This window comes from Anarhichas minor, unplaced genomic scaffold (assembly GCF_050575085.1).
Source record: "Anarhichas minor isolate MPS153535 unplaced genomic scaffold, ASM5057508v1 ptg000136l, whole genome shotgun sequence".
Lineage (NCBI taxonomy): Eukaryota > Metazoa > Chordata > Actinopteri > Perciformes > Anarhichadidae > Anarhichas > Anarhichas minor.
In genome coordinates this window covers 5,074,283-5,099,650 of record NW_027466582.1, presented here as the reverse complement: position 1 = coordinate 5,099,650, position 25,368 = coordinate 5,074,283, and the positions used below count along the sequence as shown (strand labels likewise).

Genomic DNA, 25,368 nt, shown 5'->3' with positions numbered 1-25,368 from the left:
TGTTATTGAATATGATGCATTGCTGTAAATTAAACTACCCAACAGTATATAAACCGTAAACATCTAAAACCGTAAAATGCAACACATTAATGTACTAATCCACAAACATCATGAGTAATAGGAAAACACTGACACTTAGGTTTTTACTTGTAGTATTTTCACAGTGTGATATTTCTACTTTTCTATGAATATTTCTTCCACCGCTGCATTCAGTTGAACGGAGAGCTGTCATGCTGAATTATTGACCCACACGCACTGTTATCAAGGCATTTCTTTATTGACTCTGCTTACATAAATAAAACAGTGAACTGGTCAGGAGAAGGAGTGGAGGGAATAAATGAACACATTATTGATCATATCGCTCACAGTTAAGGCAAAGTTAAATATGCTTTCAGGCTATTGGAGCTCTTTCATGGAAAGAATCATAAAGCATTATATGCACATCCTCTTCCATAAACTACACGCTTACTCAATATGATTGTACTGTTCGGGTGGTTCACAGTCAAAACACTGATGCATTAGGCATGTCACCATGACAGCATGCAGCTCCTGCATATGACCTCAGGTTATCTGTGTTGTAAGAATTAAAGATCACTTTTCAAGTGTCTGTTACTTTGGGAAAAAATGTCAAACATTCCTTTTAATACTGTCGCCTATACTGTCCTCTCTAAGATGTCTGATAAGGGCTTCCAGACCTGGGTTTTGCTCTAAGTGATATTACAAGGGAATGGCAGCAGTACAAGAACCAATGGGTGATGTATGATGTAGGCTACATGTCATATCAGTCAGTATGTCACCAAATGAATAAACTAAATATATCTAATGGCATTTATGGAAACAAGCATACATCTTAATTTAGCTGAGCACCTAACAGTCACATCGTGTGAACTGTAACTGGATAAATTTATTTCACGAAGGCCACCACAGAAATCACTTTCACATCGCAACATATACACACCGTGTGATTTCAATAGAAAAATTAAAATGTTTCAACAATTCTCACAGATACTCTTTTTTTTTTTTAAAGGGGAAACAATGGTTATTTTGACCATTCAAAACGTTGTGCTTTCTGTTCTCCTGTCAGCATGACTTTGTCTCAACAATAAATATGCATTCAAAACCGTCTTTATAATGAACCCTCTGTCAGAATAATGTCAAGCCACATAGACGTTCACTCATTAATTGTGCTGTGTAATACATTTTAACATACTATGTAACTAATACTGACGGAATAATACATTACACATATGTTGCTCTAAAGTAAAATGTCTACATATATATATATATATATATATATATATATATATATATATTTATATATATACTGTATATATATATGCAACTCCATGTTGATTGAGGATCTGTAACAGTCTCGACTGAAAAAGTTCAGAGTAAGGAAATAAATTCTACATCGAGTATGATGCACCTCTGAACATCGGTACCGTCTGAGCAATACTGGAAGCAACTGCCTGCATAAATAGCTTGAAAAGTCTAGCTACTGAAATAATGTCAACACTCACTCAAAAATAGTACATGTGCTAAGCTGCCTGAATAAATTATTATTATTTCTCATATACATACAGATAGTCAAAAGGCCATCTTTTAATAATAGTGCTCTTACATCCATCTATAAATATTTTAACAGCAGATTAACCAAATTAGGTTGCTCTCTGCTGTGCACTCAAAGTGCTCCATCCTCTTCTACAGTAAAAAAAAATACAAATTCCTATCACACACCATCACACCGTCAGCCATAGATAGTCAGCTGCTGGGGAGGGGAGTCTGTGGAGGTGTAGTACCCGGATGGTCCACCAGGGGGAGCTGCTGCCTCCAGTAGGTGAAGTGGCTGTAGGTGTCAGAGCAAGGGAAGTCTGAGGATGAGGCTCTCGTCTTCAGAGGGAACACGTGGTCCACCACCTCACCCAGACGGACGTAACTGAGGAGAGGAGAGGGCAGCGGTCAGACACGTTGAATTCAGAAAAGTAAACGTTACAATGTTTCCTCCTTGAATACGGCGCGTGAACTGGACGCAATGGACTCACGATGAGATGTTGGTCTTGGCGTGCTCCTGCACTAGCTCGCCTTTAGGGTTTACCGTAAAAATCCTGTTCAGTGGCACTCCTACTTCTTTATAGGAATATACATCCTAAACAATGTAAAAGAGCATTTAATTCTGTGTTGGAAATGATGTATATTTAAATAAAACGTTGCAAAAGTAACATGCATTTATGCAAGAATCTACAGCACTAATGGCTTTCATTTTCAACCTCCCCAAAATATCCAGATGGATTTTATACACCAGGAATAACCTTTAAATGACGTAGTGTGCCATGAGTTGTGCTTTATGTAACGCGTGCGTACCGTTGGTCTGTTGCCAAACGCTGCATAGAACGGCTGAGTATTGGGGTAGAAGAGGTTCTTGATATCGTTGAGACACTCCACCTTGAATTTCTCTGGTTTCTTCTCAATCACCTCCCTGTCAAACACACACACACACACACACACACACCATACAGAGATGTAACCAAGTATCAGCACAGTGCAACAACGATTAAGTCGCAGTGTCTCCTGCGTCTTCTTGAGCGTAAACTTAGAAACACATGCGTGTGTGTTTGTGTGAATGAGAGACCTGTGCAGGGCTGAAAAGAGGCTGCTCGGGCTGAGGAGGACGGGCCCAATGGGAAGCATGGTGCCCCTCTCGTTGACCCAGTGGAGGTAACCTCGGGTCATGTCGGCCATGCCGATAGCTCGCGCCGAACAGTACAGGAACTTGTAGCCATTTCTGACGAAGCGAGAACAAGCGTGTGTATCGATAATGATCACTCCATGGCAATAACAACAAATCTGTTGTGTGCAATGTGTGCCTTTTGGTGTTTTGCTTTAACTGAAACTACAGTTGGTGCTTACTGGCTGACTTTGTGGTAGAGGTTTGCAATGCCCTGGTGGGTCCAGTCTTTCCCCAGTGTGGGCAGGATATGACCCAATGTGTCCGACCTGAAGACAAACACGCATGAATTACATTTAGACATGTGAGCGCAGGCCAATGTCTGTACTGGACACAACCTATAGATTACATATGGGGCCACACTTGTATACATATATTAATTTTCACTCCAAACAGAGTTCAACTGTGTTGTAAAATGTTTATATTCACATGTATCACACACCTGGTGATGGTTCCATCTATGTCAGAGATGATTATCTTGTCGTCCCAGTTCCAGAGGTAGATGGTGCCCTGACAGCGACAGGTTCCCTGGTACTGAGTGGTCACACTAAACACAACATCGTTAGGGCCATCCTGCAGCTGGAGGGACATCTGTGTGAGAGAGAGAGAAAGGGAGAAAGAGATATAATATACAATGGTAAAAACAACTACAATAAGTAGAACAATTCAAAATGTGCGCTCACCAGCTGCTCTGATGTGAGTCGGAGTGTTTTCTTATAAGACACGCCTCCTAGTGTGAGCCCAGGCTCTGACTGGATGGTGGGAGAGCTCTGCATGGCGTCCCCGCGGTCTTCATCGCTGGAGGACGACTCGTCTTTGTGTCTGGCATCGGACAGGTCGACAGTGTGTTAAAAGGATGTTCACACCCCGACAGACAGGATGTTCGATTGCTCACTAACTTAGAGGATATTTTTTGTTTGTTTTGAGGGTTCCTCACCTGCTTGACATTTTCCCGCCCTGCTCAGAGTAACCGCAGGCCCCGCGCTCAGAGACGGAATCCTGCGAGAGGAGAAACAGCGTTGATTTGCTTTTGCCCACTCACTTAGTGGAATCTAAAAAGAAACGTTATCAGCAAGATGAGAGGAAATCACCGATTTGGAGCCGCTGTTTCTGCCCCGCCAGGAGAACCACCACCTCCCTCCTTTCTTGGGCATCTTCTCCTTCATGATGTTCTCCACTGCAGCCTGGAGCGGAGCACACACAACCCCAAAAACAACCACAACACAACACCATAAAAAAACACACTTAAAAAAAACAAACTTAAAGCTAAAGCATGTATGGGGGGAGGGGGCGGTGATTGGAAGTTCGATAGAGGACAAGGAATGAGGAAGGAAAGGGTAAAGGAATGTGGTCTGTGACGTACAGAGCTGTAGCCCAGCACACCAGTCAGACAACAGAGGAGAAACTCTAAGGCTGAGTGAATATAACTGAGGCAAGAGGACTAATGGAGGGGAGGGAGGGGAGGGGAACAGAGGGGGAGACAAAGTTTAAGGAGAAGAGATTCAGTGGATGTTTGTCACACGACATTAAGACCGCGATAACAGAACATTCAGGCTGTAAGTTTATCGATTGCGCATTCGGTGCTATGCAACATAATGCATGTAGGATGGGCAGAATTATAAGGTGTATAGGTGTATATACAGTCACGCAGGGTGCGGATACCAGTTTCAGCCCACAGAGGGGAGTGGTATTCATGTAACACAACCAACCGACCGACAGTCAAATATCTGTGCTGAGTATTAGTTTCTTACCTTTGGCAGCGGTTTCTGAAAGGCTTGCATGGCCAGCATAAGGGGAGCTGCCGAACTCCAATTATAGTATCTGAGGGAGAAACAAAATTTATTTTTATCAATTTCATCACCGCATTGAAAAAACCCCCCCACTTTGTCAGCTAAATGTCTTTACAAAAAATGTCTTTATGAGCTCAAACAACCCTGTACATGCTGCAGGTTCTGCTGCAAGTGTGTGACAGTTAAATCCATACAGCATGCAGTGGATTGTAAACTGCCTATAGGCTGCTGTTTTCATTTCTCCGGTGTAATATGTCTTACTTGGAGCCAATTTTCACGACCAAGTTGGGGTCGTCGATGATGGAGGGGTTTTCCGAAAACTGCTGGTAAGAGATGATCTTCTCGTGGAAATGCTCTGTACAGGAGACACACACACTTTGTTTCAGTTTCCTCTTTCCTGCAGCTGACAACACGAGCATGAAGCTGCGCCGTGTCCGTGTCTCACCTTTAGTGATCTCCCTGTTGTCATTGAGCCCTCCACACAAAGAGATGGCGATGGACGGCATGTCGGCCATGTGGTCGCAGTAGCTGTCCACTCCGCTGTCTCCTCCAGAGCTGACCGACTGTGGGGACAGGCTGGTGCTGTGGAGACCCGGGTCCGAGATGCTCCTCACTGCCGCACTGCCGTCACTACGGAGGAGAGGCGTTAAGCTCGGCTATAGCAACGTGTTAAAACTTTTAACGGCACGCACAACATGTGATTGTTTCATACCTCTTAGGGAAATAACGGGCCGCCTCTTCAGGCTCTAGCTCTGTGATGTCATCCAGGTAAATTCCATCAGAGCCAAGATGGCGGCTTCTCTTGTCTGCAACAGAGAGACAGCTTCTTTGTGTTTAGGGGCCCTTTTTTACAGCTTGGTTTTCAATAAGTGGCAAGTAAAATGCAATACAAAATAGGCAGTGCAGTGAATTTTATTGCGAAGTACATGTCTTTAAAAGCAACTATTTCACCACAAAACACAATAACACTTTGGTTTTGAATGTCTGCGGATTCGATAAACTCCTGAAGGAATTATACACCGTATTGCCCATTGATTGTTACCTTGTCTCTTGGACGGAGAGTCTGTCTTGCCTGGTGGACGAGACATTGCCTCCTCCATGTCAGACGTCATCCGAGCTGCCACGCCTCCGGCTGTCTGGGACTCGGTCCTCGTGGACTCGGACTCCATGCCCACCGTTTCCTCTGGCATCAGCAGTCTGAGCGCCGATATTTCGGAGCAGGGCCCACACTGCTCCGAGGACGTCTCGTGAGTTATCACGCGGAAGTGTGTGCTTTCAGACACGGGGATGGATACTGGGAAAACTAGTGGAGGGTCGGGTTTCACTGGGAGGAAGGACGGCTAGAAGAGCACGGAGGAGGACAAAATTATGAAAACACTGCGAGCCAGACTAACATGAACGTACCAAAAACTACTGCACATATATTTAGAGCTGCTGTTCTCTATGTATGCACAGTGGACACTTTTAGTTACCGTAGCAGCATGTGGCATCTCCCCCCACGCCCAGAGCATGGCTGGATTCTGATTGTTTGAAGGCTTGGTCATTAGTTCAGAGTCGCTCTTGGGAGAGGTGGGACGAGAGTTTCCGGGGCTGAGAGAGGAACAGACGATAAACCAGAATTATAGAGCTGTTTCTTCTGAATATAGAGGTCTTCGTCATATGAGTGAATGAAGCACCTCTGAATTGGGCTCCAATCTCCATCTGAACGGGTGTACATGCCGGTCTGTTTGAAAGAGCCGCCGGCTGAACCGACCGTCGTCTCGTCTCTCAAGACGTCCCGAGTCCTGAAACACACACAAATACTGTATATGTACACCATATCAATGTATATCATTCATCTGTAACGTAATGTCTTTTAATTTTTACTAATGGTCTATAATTTATCTTTCCCTTTTCACCCGTTTCACACCCACAGAGATCATGCCTGAATTTGTTGCTCTCTGCATGCACTCAAAACATGACAAACGTAAGTTTCTTTTTGACTCCCCAATTGTTGTTATGTTCGGTTTGATCAGTTAACATGAAAATAAGCATAAAAAATCGACAGTATTTGAAACATAAATGCCACAAAATGTACTAATACTGGCTTGGTGTTAAAGGTCGACTGTTCCCTTTAATAACAAAGCATTTTAACAATGTGTTTACGCTTCATATACAACCATCTCTTTTTAAAACTGTCAGCTTGGTGTTGTTTCACGGTCGTGTACAGAAGAGAGCCAGAATTCAGATGTAATGTTTTCCCAAACACGAGCAGAGATCAAAATAAATCTATTGCCTGATGTGGTCTGGTTTAGATTGAACCAAAAGCCCAAGTCACGTGTCGGCGTACTGTGCGCACATGCGCCCTTTAACAAAAACACACACTGTGAAGATGTTTCCTCTTTTCACGTGGAAGCTTCTTTTCTATCTAATAAAAATCTAAATAGTATTAGTGTTTTCCATATGGTCTTGATTGTCTTATCAGTGTGTGTGTGTGTGTGTGTGCCAATGCCACAGCTGGAGGCCTCTCCACTACAGATACACTGGTCTGTTTATTCTCAACTGGCAGACTCCAATTTTGTTCCAGCTGCTCTCACAGTTCATTTCAGTGATGTATTATACTTTCTATCTTACCGCCTCACTGCCCCCCCCCCTCCCTTGTTCTCCCTCATGTATTGCTCTTCCTCTTTGCTTGCACCTCACATGTATTACTTCTTGTTTTCTTTATTCCTCTTTCTCGTCCTTCGCCCCTTCATCCTTTCCTCTCTCCACATTTTCTCACCTGTTGCTCTCCACCGCCGTCATTTCGTCTGAGCTGATGTCTATGGTGAACATGTCTTCGTCCTCGGAGTAGTCCCCGCTCTCCTCCCTCCTCACGCTGTCCGCCCGGGCCTTCCTTCTCCTCTTCCTCCTCTTCTTCATCATCCCGCCGCCAGTCTCTCCCATGCAGCCCGCAGAGCCCAGGCTCTGTATGGGCGGCCCGGAGCTCTTCCCCATCAGGGAGGAGCTCATCAGGATGGGCCCATCCGACAAGATCGGAGAGGTGGCCAGGTAGGAGGGAACCACTTCCTGTGAGAAATAAAATAAAGTCAGGGACATTGATAAAAATGCCTTTAAGAAATAAATAGGTTTTGAGATGAGACTTAAAACACACCAACAAGATTCTTGCCATTAAAAACTGCAAGGGTGCAAGGTCAGAGAGTGTGACTGCATCCAAAACATCTTCTCTGGCATCCACCCTAACAATTTCTGTAAGCAGGTTAAAAACTGGATTTCAAAATTTTCAACATGACCCTATTGTTTTGCACAGTTTTTGTCTGAGTCAAAATTGTGCAATCACGGCAACACTGATTGCAGCCACTTCTGCTGGGAGGAGAGCCGTTGCCAGTGAAACCAAACAGCCAATCCAAAACAGACTCTGGTCCTCTGTTTTGTGAAAGGAGCGGGGGGGGGGGGGGGTTATAATGCTTCCTTCTAGGAAACGAAAATACTTTCCAGGAGGATCTCCTGCTGCCAGCGCAGGGGAGTCTAAATGTGTGTGCAAACATTTGGAAAGAGAGAGAGAGAGAGAGAGAGAGAGAAGGAGAGGGAGAAGGAGGAAAAATATGATTTGTGGTCTAACAACAATACTCTCCCTCACGTTTTTCTTCCCTGTGCCAAGAACTCTCGGTGTCCCCGTTCCCCTCCTTTCTCTTCCAGGCCTGGGAATCTGACACCACTCTGGGGAAAATAAATTACCCACTTCCCTTGTTGGTGCCGGGGCCCCCGACCCCAGTAGTTAGTTCACCGCTTGTTTGTGTCTTTCAGCTGCACACATCCTCATGTATACTTTAGCGAAGAAACGCGGGACATGGCTGTCAACCAAATGCTTTCCAAGAACTCAAGAGAAACAGCTGCTTTTTTATAGTTGTGTTCATAGTGTTTTTTTCTGTTTTGTTCTTTCTTTTTTTAATGGTTCTCAAGGGCTTCATAAACATAAAAAGAGACGGGTATTGTTTTACTACATCTTTTCAACTTGTCAACCTATAACCACTTCTTTATTTCTTTGCCAGATTGATCCTCAGTCTTTAGGCAGCAGCTTTAAATATAGTTCAGAAAAGCCTGAGATAGTAAATGCTGCATTCAGAAACTCATTCACTCATTGACGAACAGAAGAATAGTGTTCAGCCAAAAGGGAAAGGAAAAAATTCATGGCCGCTGTGCCAACTCTGTACACACAGCATGACCTTGTTCAAACTACTACTGTATGACTGCATGTAAGGAGGAAGATCTCTCGGTTGTAAACATGGGTGTGTCTGGGTTTCAGGGACATCAGCGGGGCGGAGACTGATGTGTGTTTTCATTTTAATCTTGTTGTTATTTGAATCAATGCCCGCCGTTCAACGAATGTTGTATCACACTTTGAACCGGAGCATTTTTATAAAGACATTCACTGCTCAGACACAATTACATTCACGCGTACCTGATCGTTTTCCGTTTCTTGCACAAAGAATGCTTCTCCATTGTCCCCAAGCTTCATATGTAGATCCACTGGTTCTCCATTGATCTCCATGTCCACCTTGAGGAGCAGGGAAAGGGGCAAGAGAGGTGTAAGAAAAAAGAAAAGAAGAAAAAGCAGGAACAGATGGAAACAACACTTCAAGCATCTGAAAGGTTGCACGTCTCTTAACGTGACAACAGAGGCGGTTGCCCTTACCACTTTCTCTCGGGACCGGAGGACTCCCATCTTGCCGAAGCGAACATGGAAAGGTGAGCACTGCAGAGACCCATCGGGCTGTCTCACCACGATGACGTCAATGCAGCCAGAAAGGGTGGCGGGATTGAGGCCTCGGTACAGCTCTTTGACCTGGACGAACACCTGCCCTGCCAACTGGCCCACGTAGTTCATGGTCTGACGGGTCTGGAGGAGGGAACAGTGAGAAGGGGGGACAAGACGGGACGGAAGAGATTATTTAGCATTATAGCTATCAACCACATCCATTAAAAGAAGGTCTGAATTTGCTACTTCATAGTGGGGACCACTAAGTGCCGCAACACTCAAACTCAGTGAACATTCAGAGGAGGAAGTGTTTACGATGTTCATCTCACTGATGGCGTATTACTCTCCCTCAGGGCCATGAGGTGAAGTTATTCCAATACGCTGATTTGAAGTCAGCTTTTGAGCTGCACTAAGACCGGTCTGGCTATGGAAAGAGGACATGGAGGCTGGTTCCTGTTCAGTAGTCTTTGGCCGACATAATGTAGAAAGAACCTGATGATCCTCTTTCCCCAGAGGATCATCAGGTTCTGGAAAAGTCTGGAAATCCGACCCGATTGTTTACCATACAGCAAAACCCCGTCAACTGAGATCAAAGGACAAACCAAATTAGACCAGTCTGTACTCAGGCCACGGAGGTGATGTCATAGCCTTTCCTCGATATTTATCGGTTGAGCAGAGACGTCAGACAATGCAGACAGCTAGAGCGCTCTTATAGTCAGTCATACGCTGTACGTTACTGTCCCTGGTTTGATGATAGCAACACAGTAACATATGGAGGAAGACGAGGGGTTGATCACAATCACATCTTTGTTTTTTTCAAAGAAGTTCAGTTTACTGCCCAAATGCTTTCACGGTGAACATTTTAAAACATCTGGAAAAGAACACGCTCTTGTGTTCTGTCTGAGTCACTAGTTGGGACAGCTCAACTCTAAAACAAACTACTGCAAAGGAATGCAAGTAAGATACTTTCTTTTCTTCCAATGAGATAAAGAAGGTATGGAAATGAACTAAGACCATTTCAAAAGTATCTGTTCCATCTCATCCCTGCTGGCGCCAAACAGAGACTAAATTATTTACATTTCTGTGATGCAAACACCAATAGCCACACGTGATGAATCCCATTTGTAGCGGTCAAGACTCCTTGAGGGTTTGCAGCTGAAGGGGGTCCGACCTTGACTCATTTGGCAGTAAGCCCCCAAAATGATTGGGAACAGGGAAGATGGAACAATGCCAACATGTCTCTCCTCCTTTGAGCATGTGACCAGGAGGAGAACAGGAGCCCTAATTTTAGAACAGCTGGTGAATCTGAGGAGCCATAACTATGTCTGAGTAATGAAATACTTCTTGCAGATGACCTTAACGCGCCTTTAATTATTAATTTCACCTTTCACTGAGGCGTTGAGTTACAGGGCTGCCGGCAAACCCCCTGCTGATTTTCAAAGCTAATGACTTTTTCTTTCTGTGAACGCTGCTACATGCAGAGCAGCTCCGTCCAAAAATAGATTTTTCTTGTGTTACAGATGAAACAGAAAGAGGAACAATGTCTCAAAACACTGACACCACTGCTTGGTTTCATAAAGGAATGGGAGTTGAGACAAACTTAACTGAGCCTTTTCACGAAATCCTATTTTTAAAAGCCTGTGATTTGTGTTGAACTGTAGTTTGGTCATGAATTTAATTGGTTTACAAGCTGCAGTTATGAATCTTCCCTTGCAGGCTGGAATCTGGCTGATCCACTCAGCAGATAATGTGTAGACACAGAGAGTCTTTCATTTTCAACGAGTCTCATTAGTCCCATAAACACACAAAACTAACTATAGACTCCACCTGACTATTTAAGAAAACAACAACCCAAGTGGAAGGTGGAAGTGATGAATTATCAGTTTAATTAAGAACACTCAGCAATACATGAGCCTCACACCAATCAGCTACAGCTACACCTATTTAAAAGAAAGACATATAGACATATATAGCTGACTCATAATAACGTCCTGACATGGAAAGTGTTAGTAATGCATGATAACGGATGAGTATAGGCCTATATAATGAGCATAAAGACGCAGTACTGATCATAACGGATATGTGCAACCGTGTGAAAAATCTGAATTATCATCAGACATGCAGGTGCAGTCAAACACACTGTAAAAACAGGATCATACCTTCAGTGGAGTATGCCGACAGCCTCTACCAACACACGGGGACTGGCGCTTCCACAGCGGTGAATGACAGCTCAACTGCACATTATAGAAGAAGCCATTCGCGGATAGAGGTGATGCGTGCGTGCTCCACAAAAGCCTCGACTTTCTGTCACCGAGTCACGGCGACCAAAAAAAAAAAAGCGGACTATTTATTAAGTGATTGCGATACTGACGTCTCCCTCTGAGCGCCTGTGTTCTCTCTTCGCTCCGTCTGTGTCAGCGAGCCTTGGTCGGTGGATGACATCATCTCCAGCGGAACCCGCCCGCTGACCAACCAGCGTCGAGCCGTGGAGTTGCCAAACGCATCGTTTCAGCTGCCACAGTGGCAACAACAAAAAAAACAGACAGTTGACTCGTTGCGTCAAAAATGGTGTTCTCAAAGTGAAAGTAGCGTCACGGCCTGTTCATTAAGGAGACAAGAGTTCCGCACGTACTTCTTTAGGGCACATTAAACTAGTCAGTGGATATCTAAACGTCTGTGAAACAGCTACTATGTATGGTCTGAAAACAATAATGCACTTATGCTTTACATTGTAGCGCAACCGCACCACGCGGTGACGTCTCAGTTTAAAGAGCACCGAGGGGGAACATGTTTCCTGCACAGAGGACCCGGCAGCAGAGTGCAGTACGGCGGGAAGTAGCGGGCTCTACGTCAGCGTTTGAAGTCACCCAGTCAGCCCGGAGGAGTGAGGTGATCTCTCCGGCCAATCACAGGCCTGCATGAGAGCACATGCGATGTAGCCGGCCTAGACTGGGACCTTTGAAGTGCAACGTCGGGAGAATGTGGTTGACTTGTGGTGTCATTATGTATAACTCAACTATGTATAGGAGCAAGGCATTTCTGTTGCACGATTACAAACTCACAGAACAAATTATTCTAATTCACAAATTAGAATAAGCTTTATTGGTATGCAAGTTACAAATCTACTCTCTCTCTCTCTCCCTTTCTCTCTCTCCCTCTCTTTCTCTCTCTCTCCCTCTCTCTCTCTCTCTTTCTCTGTGTGACAGCAAAACAAAGTTTTCTTCATGGGAGATTTCCCCCCACCAGCTCAAACATTTAATAGGCTACAACAGCCTCACGTGCCACTCTTCTGTAACAAGAGCCAGCTCTACTGGTATGTGTGTGTGTGTGTGTGTGTGTGTGTGTGTGTGTGTGTGTGTGTGTGTGTTCACAGTGCATGGCAGCTAATTTTTTTTCCAGACTTTCTTTTTTTTTTTTTTAGCTAAAACCATAAAAGGAAGAATGCATGTCTCTGTGAGAGGTTTTTTTCCACCACAGTCTAGTGACGCTGAACCCCGTGCTGATGTTGTACTTTTGAAACGTTCACCATTGTCGTGCCAGTTGACACTGTTGTGAAATCACTGGACTGTGTTGACTGGCATGTCCCCATGTCTCACTGTACAATGTCAGAGCTGAGGTTTCCTCTTGCATTGTGGTTTACAATCTTGCAGCGTCTGCATGTTTAGTTTCAGTACCAGTTCTTAGCCTGAGAACTCTGTTGACCCTGCACCAACCGGCAACCTCAGCTGACATTAAGCAGTTTTATGAATGGCTATATGGGTGGCTTCTTTTACTGCATAAGAAGTTATGTAAAATATGACTATGTAGTTCACACTTTTTGTCAATAAACCATATTTAAATTGAGGCATTTCCTGTGAGCATGCTCTTCTCCCCTGTGCAGCTACAGTTTAGTTTCATTCATCGCAGCACAAAGCCACTTGTAGTGTAACTCACCCTTGTGTCTCACCCTGAATGTATACCATCTAAGTTTTTATCATATTGTACTTAAACAACTCATAAATACCCTGCATGTTTCCCTGACATAACAACATAATAACTCCTTGTAGTTTCTGTTACTTGCTTACAAATGTGACAGTAAATGTCTCCGTCCTGGTTTCAGATACAGTAATAACCCTGTAATAACTAGGCGTGGAACACACCGTTTCAACTCAACTCTTAACAGTGGTCCACACATTGTGGCTCTGCTACATATACAGACAGCGGTCAGAGTCGCTGATATACGAGCCGCACAGCTGCCCGTAAACATGTTTCTAAGAACGAGCTGCTTTGCCAGCAGGAGCTCGGCTCAGCTGATTGACTCTGGACACCAAACAGCATATGACAGTGCTGTGACTGGTATCAGGCTACGGCAAACAAGTTGACATATGACTGTCACTAAACCACTCAGCAACATTTATCAACAGAGTAAAAACAAAAACATCTTGGTTTTTATTTGCTTGAATTCCCCTCACATATCTTAAATCTGAGTTATTTTTAATTAAGATTGACTTAAGGTTGACCTTATTTAGCATTGCACCAATCATTCACCCTCTCTGCTGGCGGGAGCGTCTTGGGTAGTGTGGTCTCACACTCGGGTTCAGCCAATCCCAATTTTGGATTTACGGATTTGTAGCTATAGCTGATCACTGCCATACATGTGCACCAATCACACTGTAGCAAGGGCGACCATTTGTTTACTCTACATCTGCCAAAAAGAGAGAAACTCAGGGAGAGGAACTGAGGAGGATCGCTCTCCCAGGATGAGCAGAAGTGCAACAGATATCATGTGTCCAAAAAGAACAACATAATAAAAACAGTCCAAGTGACGGAAATGATACATTCAAGTATTGTTCATGCATCATTTCTGCACTTGAGCTATGCAACGGTAGAACGCAACACAAACTCCTCACAATGTGTCTGGAGCCGGCAATAAACAACACGTAGCTACACGTCCGCATTCTGCTCGGACGTCATTTCAGTTGACTCAGCAAGGCCATGACGCTCTAACAAATACATTGCGTAATCTTTTGGCACACTTGGTTGATAGCGAGGCCTCTGATTGGCTCAGGTTATTCTGGCCTGAGAGTGACAAGACCTGACAGAAAAATTAGCTGGAACTGCCAACCTCAGAGACATTGATTAAAAGGGAAAAAAAACTGTTTGTAATTAGAGTGATTATGAGGCCAGCACACCCTCTTGGGCAAATCATTGTATGGCTGTGGACTGAGAAAAGCAGAAGAAAAGGAGATGGACACCTATTAATGTAAGATTTAAAATTGGGGGAATTTCAAAAATAAATTTAAGTACCCACAAATAACTTTTAGGATGTTCTGGTCCCAACAAAAGGCCACATGATTAAGGGCTTTCTTAAATCAAGTATTCCACAAAAAATACATTCAACAATCTCCTAACGTTTACCTAATGAGTCTGAGTTGCAAATGTAATTTTGTCTGATACGTCTTGTTTTCTTACGAGGTAAATTCCCTTCGAACCAAATAACCTGGAGACGGGGTGAAAAGTTCCCCTGATCCACGAGGCTATCCCCTCTCTCCCCCCTTTTCACACCCTTCTTCTCCCTCCCGAGTTTCAGTCGGATCAGATCGTCTTACACGGGGCAGGATTACTGAAAAACAAGTTCATGTTCTCACTGTCTCTGCTGTCCATAAGAACCAGAGGACCCGCTACTTTTACATAACGGTCAGATATTTAAAAAAAACAGAGCATCATTTTGAATGAACGTATGTCCCTACTAGTCCTGTCGTGACACAAAACACACTAACACGAGTGCTTGTTCACACACTGTCGAGAACTCTAACACCATCATGTCTACTGCTGCCATTATCTTTATATTTTTAAAGTTTTTAGTGCACAATTTGTTTTTAATATGTACATAGTATCTTACACTGACGATATAAATCATACACACGTATATTTAGTAATCTTACATGTACACATTCATCCAGTCTTATGTATATCATATGTATGTATTTCTTTGCACACTTGACTTGTATATAGTTTCTATTTCTGTGTAAGTACATTGTGAGAGATGCAAAAAGAGATGTTTTTTCTATTTGTGCATTTCTGTTCATGTATACATTTGAAAGTGTAATCCTTCACCTTTCCAACCCATTGATTGTGTTCATCAAGATGTACACTCTTTCACCCCACAATTCATGCTTTTCTTCCACACATTTGATTTATAAACTACTTTACCCAGCTCCAGGTGGTGTCAGCGGCGTAGCGGTCGACAGCCTCATCAAACTCTTCATCATCCTCTGCTGATGTCATAATTACATCATGTAGTTGATCCCAGCCGCAGGTTTCTGATCTTTGCTCCCTCTAAGCAGATTTGTATGTATTAAGAAAGCTCCACAGGTCCGGTCGTGTCTAGAACTTGCGTCTTCTCTCTGTGAGCATGTCAAGTGTCTGACTGCAAGTGGACCGCGTCTTACTAAATTTACCTGGGCCCCCTGGTCAGAAATCCGAGACTGTCCTGGAGTGGTCATCGTCCACCAGGCCCTCTGACTTGTAAGGCATTTGTGGAAGGGGACACCTGTTAGGATTGTTTGTCAGAATGTTGGTCTAAGAGGACTTCGTACACACACAAACATAGTCACCCTTGATCACACACCAGTTAGGTGACAAATTACCTAGGCTGGCACGGAGCCCCCCCTCCCAATGCATGCCTGACAGTGTAAAAATTGTCATTAGTTAACACAGCGAGTGTGACCCCTTTTGCTGCCCTTGTTGACCACAGCAGTGCCATCACTGACATTCAGAAAAGATCAGAACACCTGTCGCATTGGGCTGAGGTCCAAGTCTCCCTGTAACCAGGGCCTCTTCCAGTGACCACTGTCATTAATATGACACTGATGCCACTGATGGGTTTTAACTGGTGACCTTTAGTATGTATTTGATAGGCCAGCTGAGTGCTTTCAACCATGGCATCTACGTCTACTGCTGCGAAGCCTTTTCAATAAACACATTTACATCGCCCTCTAGTGGGCAAAATGTGAACACATGCGGATTAAGCGTTGCATTCAGTTGCCACATTTAAAATCCGATTTATAAAGACATACTTTGGTTGTTAGACTTCATGTGTCTTTGGTTGTAAATTATAACTTAACATATCCCAAAAAGAAAGTGCACCCTCTTTGTCATATTTCCTGTGAATAATAACAGTCCACTTTCATCCACTAACAAAAAGAAAATGCCTCTTTTTGGGAAACCATTATATCATTTATTTTTTTAAAGTCAGGTTGGTCCATATTCTAGCTTTTCTGGAACTTCAGACAAGACAAGAGGAGGGTTACTTAGTTATTTATTATTTGGCTACGCAGCTGTGCTCGTGCTCTCGTGTGACAATGCCAATTTCGGATTTTTCTGCAGTACGTGAAGGCAGCATAATACCTCTCGCTGCTCTCACTGTCCTCCTCCTGTCGCGTATTGATCCTGCTGGCTGATCGCTTAGCTTTTGTGTGTCAGGATGGTGTATGTGGTGTGCACACGTTTGTCCGTAGTTTCTGGTTAAAGGTATCTGGCAATTTGGGGGCTTTAATGTTCCGTGCAGCTAATCTAAAAACCATCGGCAAAGCGGGAACCGGCTGGTAGGTGGTATTTGAAATGAAATCCCTGAGACGTTCACATATTGTTCACGTCCACTCAACTCTCGTGAACCAGCTAAGCTAACGCGCTAAAGCTAGCAGCAGCAAATCACATCCAACTATCGACGGGCTTCTTCTTTGTTTATTTATCGATGACAGTCGTTTAAAATATCCACAATTTAAAGCTACTAATATTGGGTTGTTATTGTTTGACTAATTATCTTCTTTAGTGATTTGTTATTAGTATCAACGTTTGTTGTCGTTGACTTAAGCTAGCTTTAGCGTTAGCTCATGAAGCTATTAACGACCCTTACAGTTAACTAAAGAGTCTAAAGACTAAGAGTAACGTTAATGTTAGTGTCAAATCCAGAGGAGTGCTCTTAAATCAGACCTCTGAAGGTTTATAAACGTAAGTATTACGCAGTGAGGGTCCAACTTAACGAATCATGTGTAAAATGCGAATAAATAGCTATCTGGCTAACGTGAATAGTTCACAGTTGCCCGTGTCTTACGTTGTTAATGTCAGTTAGACATCTCCCCTGCCGCCGTTTAGCTAAATAACGTCACGGTGCTTTGATTTCGGCCTACTGTCTTGACAATTGTTACAGACGTAAATGTCGCTTTCTCCATCAATGACAATCTGCAAATCATCCCTACATACACGCACATACCAACAAGAATCCCAACAGCACCCATAGCTGTCCTGCACCCACTGATGACATAAGTACAGCACAAGTTGTGATCCTAAATGTGTCCAGCCCTGTGTCGAAATGTGTGAAATAAGATCCTCTCTCTTTTGCCTCCACTTAAGGCACTTTTTCCGGACGATGGACGAGCTGGTCCACGACCTGGTGTCAGCGCTGGAGGAGAGCTCCGAGCAGGCTGCTCGTGGTGGTTTTGGTGATGGAGGAGACCACGCGCTGGCCGTGGGCTGTCTGCTGAAGAGGCAATCTCGAAAGCGCAGGGGCAGAAAACGACGCTCGGACAACCCGCACCCGCCCTGGGAGACGGGCCACCTCAGTGAGGGCTCGGAGTCCAGTCTGGAAGAACACAACAAGGCAAGTTGGGCCCGAGTGGGTCGGGATCAATAATTTTGTACAAAGACAGTTGTTCACACGGGACCTTTGGGCTTGTGTCAACAAACCAACCGACATTCATAAGTTGCACACATTTAGCCTCACTCAAGTCTCTAAATATAGCGTCAGAATCCCCGTTTGATATTTACTGTCACGTCTGCTGCAGGACTACCGTGCCAGTACAGGGGGCGTCTCTGCTGCCAACAGCCATGCCCGGGACAACAGCGACTCGGATGAACAACTTGGCCCCAAACGGCGCACCCTTCTAACAGCTGACACCGGACGAGGCAAGCGACCGGTTTGGCCTGACGACTTGGGTGTCCTGGGGTCCGCAGAGGGAACGCGCAGCCTCAGGCGGAGACGTAAGGTCAAACGTATGGTGGTGGACCCACCTGTCGAACCAGAACCCCCCTCCTGCACCATGCTGGGGCCGCCGCCTGTTCCCAAAGCCCGCGCGGGTGCCAGGCCGCATAGACTGGGTCCGAGCGACGTCAGGTGTGCCATGGAGCTCTCTGGAGGTGGAATGGTGGGGCCGGGGGGAGGGAAGAACCAGGTGAAGAAGAGGAAGCTGGCTCCCTACAGGCTGGGGATGGAGGCTGCAGATGAAGGGGTGGTGGTGGAGAGCGAGGACCCCATTTCTTCTCCAACGGAAGGGTCCAAGGACAAGATGGAGTTGGAGGAGCAGAAGGGTTCGGACGAGGACATGAGTGACAGGTGGTTAGTGTTTTGACTTGTTTTTTTCATGCTTCTGTATACTTTATTTATGAGACACGGTAGGTCAACAGGTGAGGAAGAACTGCTGGCTATCACACATCCATCGCTTTGACATAAATGTTAGTTTTCGTGATCAGAAAGTTCCCAAATTAGATTGACGTTTGACCTATTTTTCCGGCAAGTTTTGTATTCAGATGTCCTTTTTATGGCATATAACATTTAGAAACCTGGGCTTCTGTTAATTGGAAAAAGGCTTTGCATTTCCATCTTCCGCTCTTCTCTTTTTCAGCGAGACCAGCAGCGTGAGTAACAGCAGTGACGGAGGCCTCTACACCAATGATGAGGGAAGGCAAGGTAAATACTCAGATATGTTTAGTATTATTGTTCACACTCAAAAGAAAGTATACATAGACAGTAGTAGTATACGTAGTATTTAACTTATGTAAAGTGAAACGCCGGGTCACGTTTTCCTCTCTCCTCCCAGCTGATGACGAGCAGAGCGACTGGTTCTACGAGGGTGAGCCGGGCTCCGGTTCAGGACCCGGAGGTGCGTGTGGGATAGCGGGGGTGGTTCCCTGGTGGGAGAGGGAGACGGGCTCGGAGGAGCTGGACCTGGCGGACCCGGTCTTCAACAGCATCCTCACTGGATCCTTCCCCCTCATGAGCCACGGAGCACAGAGAGGTAGGCTGGAAACATACAGGCGGTGTAGGTAAAAACAGCAGTCTGATTGTTTTTTAGAGACTTGGACACACTGTAGTAAATATCTAGTCAAATTATAACACTGTAGGAGTGTATGTGGTCATTGTTGTTGCAGTCTCACTCATGACCAGCAGTACTAAATAGAAAAAACCCCATTATTCATATGATTGATACACACCTGATCATGTTTTACATAAATCCCAGTAACTCACATAACGGTTCTTCCTTAGTGGCCACCTTATTGTTTACCAGGCCTCATCATTTAATGAAGTGGTGACGAACCAGTACTCTGTTGGTCAGGGTTCCAGGCCAGGCTGAGTCGTCTTCATGTAAACCAGCCGGCATCTCAGGCAGGCGGCTCCAGCCAAAGCTTCAATGACAGACTGGGCCGACAAAGCCAGGACTCCCACGAGTGAGTCCCCATCTTTTCTTTTTTCAAATTGTAATTAATTCTGATTGTTCTGTCGTCTATTTTTGTCTTTTCTTGTTCATACTTTTATGTCTTGTGAGAGCCGTGGTCGGAGGCTTTGTTGACGTTGCACAGACTTTTATATAAGTGCTAAGTTATATAGAGGAAGCACCAGCTGGTAGACAGGATCACAAACGAGTGAAACAAACAACTTACTTGTTATTTTCCTGATTGGTTCATCTATTCACATTTAGAAACATGACCATCACAAGTTGCTAGAGAGTCGATTCGATTTTGGTGGTATAGCTCAGAGTAAAACGCGATACCTCAGGGACGCCGAGAGCGAATTTCTTCAAATTTTGACACAAACGTCCACCTGGACTCAAAGTTGTACTGATTATTAATTTGGTGCTCACCGTTACCTCACACGGCACGTTTTTTGGGCATTACTCAATCATTCATATGCTAATTATGACACTTTCATACAGATGTCTAATAGGATGGCTAATGATGAGTTGATGGTGTTGTGGACAGACATGGAGGTAATCTGCAACTTGACTGGTTGTCAGAGGCACACAACTGCGAGGCGGTAATTCTAGTTTTTTCTTAATCTACTGTTATGATTGTAGCTCTTTCAGTCGCATTTTAATTTTATGAAAGGTGCGATACAAATGAAGTGGTTGAGACTGAGAACAGTAGCGACAGTTTACCTCGAGAATCAATTCAGATTTAATTGTTATGTAAAACTAATTTGTTTGCAGACAGCAGGGTTAGATAAAACAACAGCATGCAATACAAAATGACTTATTATTGAGACGATATAAAAGCAAAGTAAACTGGAACACGGATAATATTGATTTCATATTACAGGTTCCACATCTGTCCGTAGTTAGTTAAACTGCAACTTCCTGCAGTTCAAATGCAAGTAATGTTCCTAAGTTAAAGTCTATAAAGGTAGATGCTTCTGTGATGGACAACAGCTCACCCACAGTTTGCTTTCTGTCTCTGGAACGCTGCCTTGGTGGGACTTTGAGGGCCTTATTATATATTATTATATCTCCAACAGGCCCTGGTTTAGCTCGGGCTCGAGGAGAGAGCACGGACAGGTGAGCCATGTTTCTTTACCAACGTCTTCCCTCTCAAATGCAAAGTTTAAAAAAAAAAAAAGGACCTATGTGGTTGTTGTTTTATTGCAAGGATTTAATGCAAACCTGCTTGAGCGTCAACTTAAGTTTTTCCTCTGCCACTTCAGTTGCATTGGGACCTGCGGTCAGACAAAGGGCATCGGAGAAGCTGCTCGGTAAAAACCGCCAGCAGGTGAGAAACACAGTTTCCCTCTAAACACCGCTGATTTACGACCAAAACTCGGGACTAATTTCATTTAGTACCTGCGTTTGATTCTGCTGCGGTCTCATCGACCTGACTCCCCGTAGCTTTCACCTTGTTTAATGCGATTCTTCCAGCTACTTTCCACGGTGTTATTTCAGCTCAAACTAATGCTCCCATATTTTTGTCACGCTTGGCTGGTTTTGCAGACAGACCAGCGGGCACCTGGGCTCTCTGTGTACGGGGGATGTCAAGCGGAGGCGAAAAGCAGCCCCCCTCGGCTCCACCGCCCCCTCAGGTATTGGATGCAAACCTAGCTGGACCTAACACACCATCTGGCACTTTGTACCTACTTCCCCTTCTTATTGTATTCTTGGCTCTCACTTTGTCGCCTGGTTTCCTCCCCCCCTCTTGGTTGAGCTCAGTATGTTCACCAGCCTGCTTCCCTCATTGCCTTCTGTCTCGCACATACACTGATGTAAACAACGAGCCTTTCACTACTCATATCTCTCTTATTATTACACCAGGCTGTAGCTCAAGTTGGACAAGACTCAGTTGGCTAGTCGTGCTTTTAGAGCGGAGATACTGGATTAGCTGTTAGCCAGTAACACTTGTGTATCACCCCCCCTCCCCCAAACCACTCTCTGTACCTCTGGGCCTGTTGATGCTTTTGTAAGAGGAAGGAGGTAGCTAAGCCTTTTACTGTTCGGTCAAACTCCCATTATAACATATGTACCCTGAAGCCATGTCCCGTTTCTGATCATATTTTAGACCATGACACCAGAATTGTATGCACCATCACACAACTAAGTATTGCAAGTTGAATATGTAACAACGTCTCAGCGACACTCTTGTTTGCAGGCACATGAAGATTTTACGTCGCAAACGTCAAACACGTTTCACACCGTTGTCGTGCTCAAGAGCAGCAGGTGCCGAGCACCAGCAGGGTGGTCGGCAGCAGAGGTCCTGCCAAATTCACGACGTCAGAATTTGGCTTTCATCCACCGCGCACTCAACCACCGAGTGTGTAAATGAGCGTGCGGCTTCGCCCCGTGCTTCATACAAATCAAGATGGGGGGGGAGAGGGCAATAAGTCGGCATCTGTTACTGGACCGGAAACTTTCAGGAAGAACGAGGATGAAAAACACTGTTTGAGAACCTACTTTCTCTCACTGGATGTGTTTACGTGATTACATTATAATTATTCTTAGATGTATCAACAGTTTTAATGCAGTGGGGATGACGTCACAGGAGGAGATCCTCTGGTGCAACACGTTTTACAGACTCTTATATAAAGGCAGCACCAGACGGTAGACAGAATCTCAAATGAATAAAACCACCAACTTGTTATTTTCTTGATTGATTAATCTATTCACATTAAAAACATGCACGTCACTAGTTCCTAGAGCCAAAGGTGACGTCTCTAACACAAGCACATCCCATTTATAGTGATGTAAGAAGACCAAATCAGCAAAGCCTTGATCACCTGGAACTATATTTTAGATATGTACCATATATATTTCTTCAAACATCCACTCGGACTCGAGGATGAACCGATTTTAGATTTTGGTGATCAAAGATCGAGATCACCGTGACCTCACATCCGTCCCGTTTTGGTGAACATGATATCTCAGGAATGCCCTTTAAGGATTTTTTTTTTCAAATTTGACACAAACGTCCACTTGGAAAAAAAACCATGTTTTGGGTCATAACTGATGAATTCATATGCTATGTCTAATAGGATAAAATAATGAGGATGTGAACAGCAACGTGACTGTTTGGCGGAGGCATAAAACCGCGAGATGGCAATTTTCCTTTCTGACCTGTGCCCTCTCTTTTCAGGAGTGGTCGGGGAGAACGCGGCTCCGATCCCCGACTCGAACATGGGGAGTCGTATGTTACAGAGCATGGGCTGGAGCCCGGGGATGGGCCTGGGTCCAGAGGGCCGGGGCATCACCGAGCCCGTCCGGGCCACACAGAGACCCAAAGGCACCGGTCTAGGTTTCAACTGAACACCTGGTGTCTGCATCCTAAACTTGAAGCGGGCCCAAAGACCTACAAGGAGCGAGGCAGACGGAACAGCTGCTCAGGGCGATGAACGATTTAAAAAAACAAAAAAAAAACGGTCCAGAATAATCCAGGCATGCGAGTCATAAGAAGGGAAGGAATGAGGTTTTACCTAGCAACAGTCTGTGATGAAAGAGAAACTTTCCCATATTGGGGAAACTGCAAGAAGCCGGGGATTTCCGCACAGAGAGAGAGAGAGAGAGAGAGAGAGAGAGAGAGAGAGAGAGAGAGAGAGAGAGAGAGAGAGAGAGAGAGAGAGAGAGAGAGAGAGAGAGAGAGAGAGAGAGAGAGAGAGAGAGAGAGAGAGAGAGAGAGAGAGAGAGAGAGAGAGAGAGAGACGTGGAAGTGAACGAAACTGAGCTGGAGAAAATACTTTTTTGCAAACTTCTCAAGAAACTCCATGTTGGAGAAAATAAATGACGTTGACGCCTCCATAGTTAATGTTATCCTGAGCCGATGATGACAGTGTGGTTTGTTTTCAGTCAACGGTATTGGTTAGTGGATTAACCATCAATGGTTTTGTCCAATATTGCACAGTATATTTGGAATCAAAGGCTGTTTGAGCAGGTCGTACCTCGAGATTTCTTTCTTTCTTTTTAAGGTAATGAAGTAAAAGTACACTGTATGGATGTGTGTTCTCTGGATCTTCCCCCCCCCCCCCCCCTCTATTACGTTCTTCATTTAATGGAAAAAGTCATATCATCAGAATGTTTTTTATCTACCCAAGAACAAGAAAAAGATTAAATCAAACCCACGTTTTCCCCTTGATTGTAGCACCACTGCGTATGCATGTACAGCTGTGGCTGCTGCAGGTTCTGCTGACATTTACTAAGAAAACACAGGAGTCAAAGTCTTGCTGACTTTTGACTATTTTATGCAGTTTGTTTCGGTATTTTATCCTGACACGTGTTTATACTGCAGTATTTAGCCTGCCATAGCCGTGCTCAATGACTTCACCTACATTACATGAAGAAATGGCTGTTTTATTGTCTGGTTACAAGCCCTCAGCGTCTCCTTACAGTTATGGAAATCCCAGTGAAAGAATTAATAAATTTAGCTCTTTTCAATGTCTTCAGAAGTTGAATATATATCTCTCTCTCTCTCTATATATATATATATATATATATATATATATATATATATATATATATATATATATATATATATATATATATATATATATATATATATATATATATATATATATATATATATATATATATATATATATATATATATTGCTGTTATCATAAAGGTCCTTAATACCGTTTGTTTCACAGGTGTTTCCACTTAATTAGCACTAATGGCGAGTGTAGGCTGTGCTTCAGGTCTAATCAGGTAGAAGTGAAAACACCTGTGAGCGGCAGGTCCTTTAAAAACAGAGGAAGTGCTACTTTAATTATATTTTTTAATTTACTTTTAGACCCATTGTTTGTTTGTTTGGGCTATTGGGTTAAAGTTTACCTACAACCATAGATTGTCCTGAACACAGATTTGAAATTATTTTAAGAGCAGCTAGAGAGTTAATGTCTGGAAAAACAAAATAAAAATTGAAATTCTGAATTTATAAATGTGCAGGAAGTTGTACTGTGAGTATATTATTTTCCTTTGCTCTGTTGTAACCATTGAGCACCATGTGGGTGTTCTTTTACCCACCAGGCCTGTTCAGAGAAGTGTGAGGTGTCAGTGAAAGTATTAAACTTGAAGCCAATATTTATCTCCCGTGAAAAACGGATAATTACGTACTTTGCTGTGTGCATATTAAAAAAACCCAAATCAAACTTCTTTGATAAGCATCCCTTTGAGGAGTAGTGTGAAAGCTTGGAAAATGTGCTTCTCTTTCTAGCGGAGAATTGGATGAAAAGATGAATAAGAAGCCAGCAGCTGCTTAGCTTAGCATAACAGGAAACGGGCTAACCTTGTTCTGTCCAAATGTAACAAAATCCACAAACCAGCATCGTTTAGAGTCTAGCAATCAATACGGATCTTTTTCGGAAAAACGGAAGTGGTAAAAGGCCACCAAGTAGCCCAAAAGAAATGTCTGCAAACCAGGGGATACGTTAAATGTTAACGTTTCTGAAACAAAAATATGTTTCATAAATACCATCAGTCTTGTGTCACGCTTGCAGAATCGCACAATGCCACGTGGTTAACGTTCTGAAGTGAGGTTTAGGCAACAAAGTACTTGGTTTAGGTTTGAAAAAATATCATGAATTGTGTTAAAACAATATTTGGTAACC

General features: G+C 44.0%; 2 protein-coding genes across 4 annotated transcripts; one reads left to right on the top strand and one right to left on the bottom strand.

The window, feature by feature from the left end:
- Positions 1–258: 258 nt before the first annotated feature.
- On the bottom strand, positions 259–11,785 carry LOC142942169 (phosphatidate phosphatase LPIN1-like). Its single transcript, XM_076084388.1, has 20 exons — positions 11,413–11,785; positions 9,191–9,394; positions 8,957–9,052; positions 7,277–7,563; positions 6,192–6,299; positions 5,988–6,105; positions 5,558–5,855; positions 5,228–5,321; positions 4,961–5,145; positions 4,777–4,870; positions 4,477–4,546; positions 3,817–3,909; positions 3,663–3,724; positions 3,409–3,547; positions 3,168–3,316; positions 2,908–2,994; positions 2,630–2,782; positions 2,362–2,476; positions 2,043–2,146; positions 259–1,936 (listed from the first exon to the last, which is right to left on the bottom strand). Exons 2-20 carry the CDS (start codon positions 9,380–9,382, stop codon positions 1,762–1,764), a joined length of 2,619 nt encoding a protein of 872 aa, XP_075940503.1. The 5' UTR covers positions 9,383–9,394; positions 11,413–11,785; the 3' UTR covers positions 259–1,761.
- A 4,882-nt stretch (positions 11,786–16,667) lies between these two features.
- Positions 16,668–24,199, top strand: gpatch2 (G patch domain containing 2). 3 transcript variants are annotated; one of them, XM_076084046.1, is made up of 10 exons: positions 16,668–16,839; positions 17,648–17,894; positions 18,079–18,626; positions 18,916–18,980; positions 19,111–19,308; positions 19,627–19,738; positions 20,802–20,841; positions 20,988–21,052; positions 21,271–21,359; positions 22,904–24,199. In XM_076084046.1, exons 1-10 carry the CDS (start codon positions 16,790–16,792, stop codon positions 23,071–23,073), a joined length of 1,584 nt encoding a protein of 527 aa, XP_075940161.1. In that variant the 5' UTR covers positions 16,668–16,789; the 3' UTR covers positions 23,074–24,199. The 3 variants fall into 3 exon arrangements, with proteins under 3 accessions (XP_075940161.1, XP_075940162.1, XP_075940160.1); XM_076084045.1 differs by having other exon boundaries at positions 16,669–16,839; positions 18,079–18,629; XM_076084047.1 differs by lacking the exons at positions 20,802–20,841; positions 20,988–21,052 and having other exon boundaries at positions 18,079–18,629.
- The last annotated feature ends 1,169 nt before the right edge of the window (positions 24,200–25,368 follow it).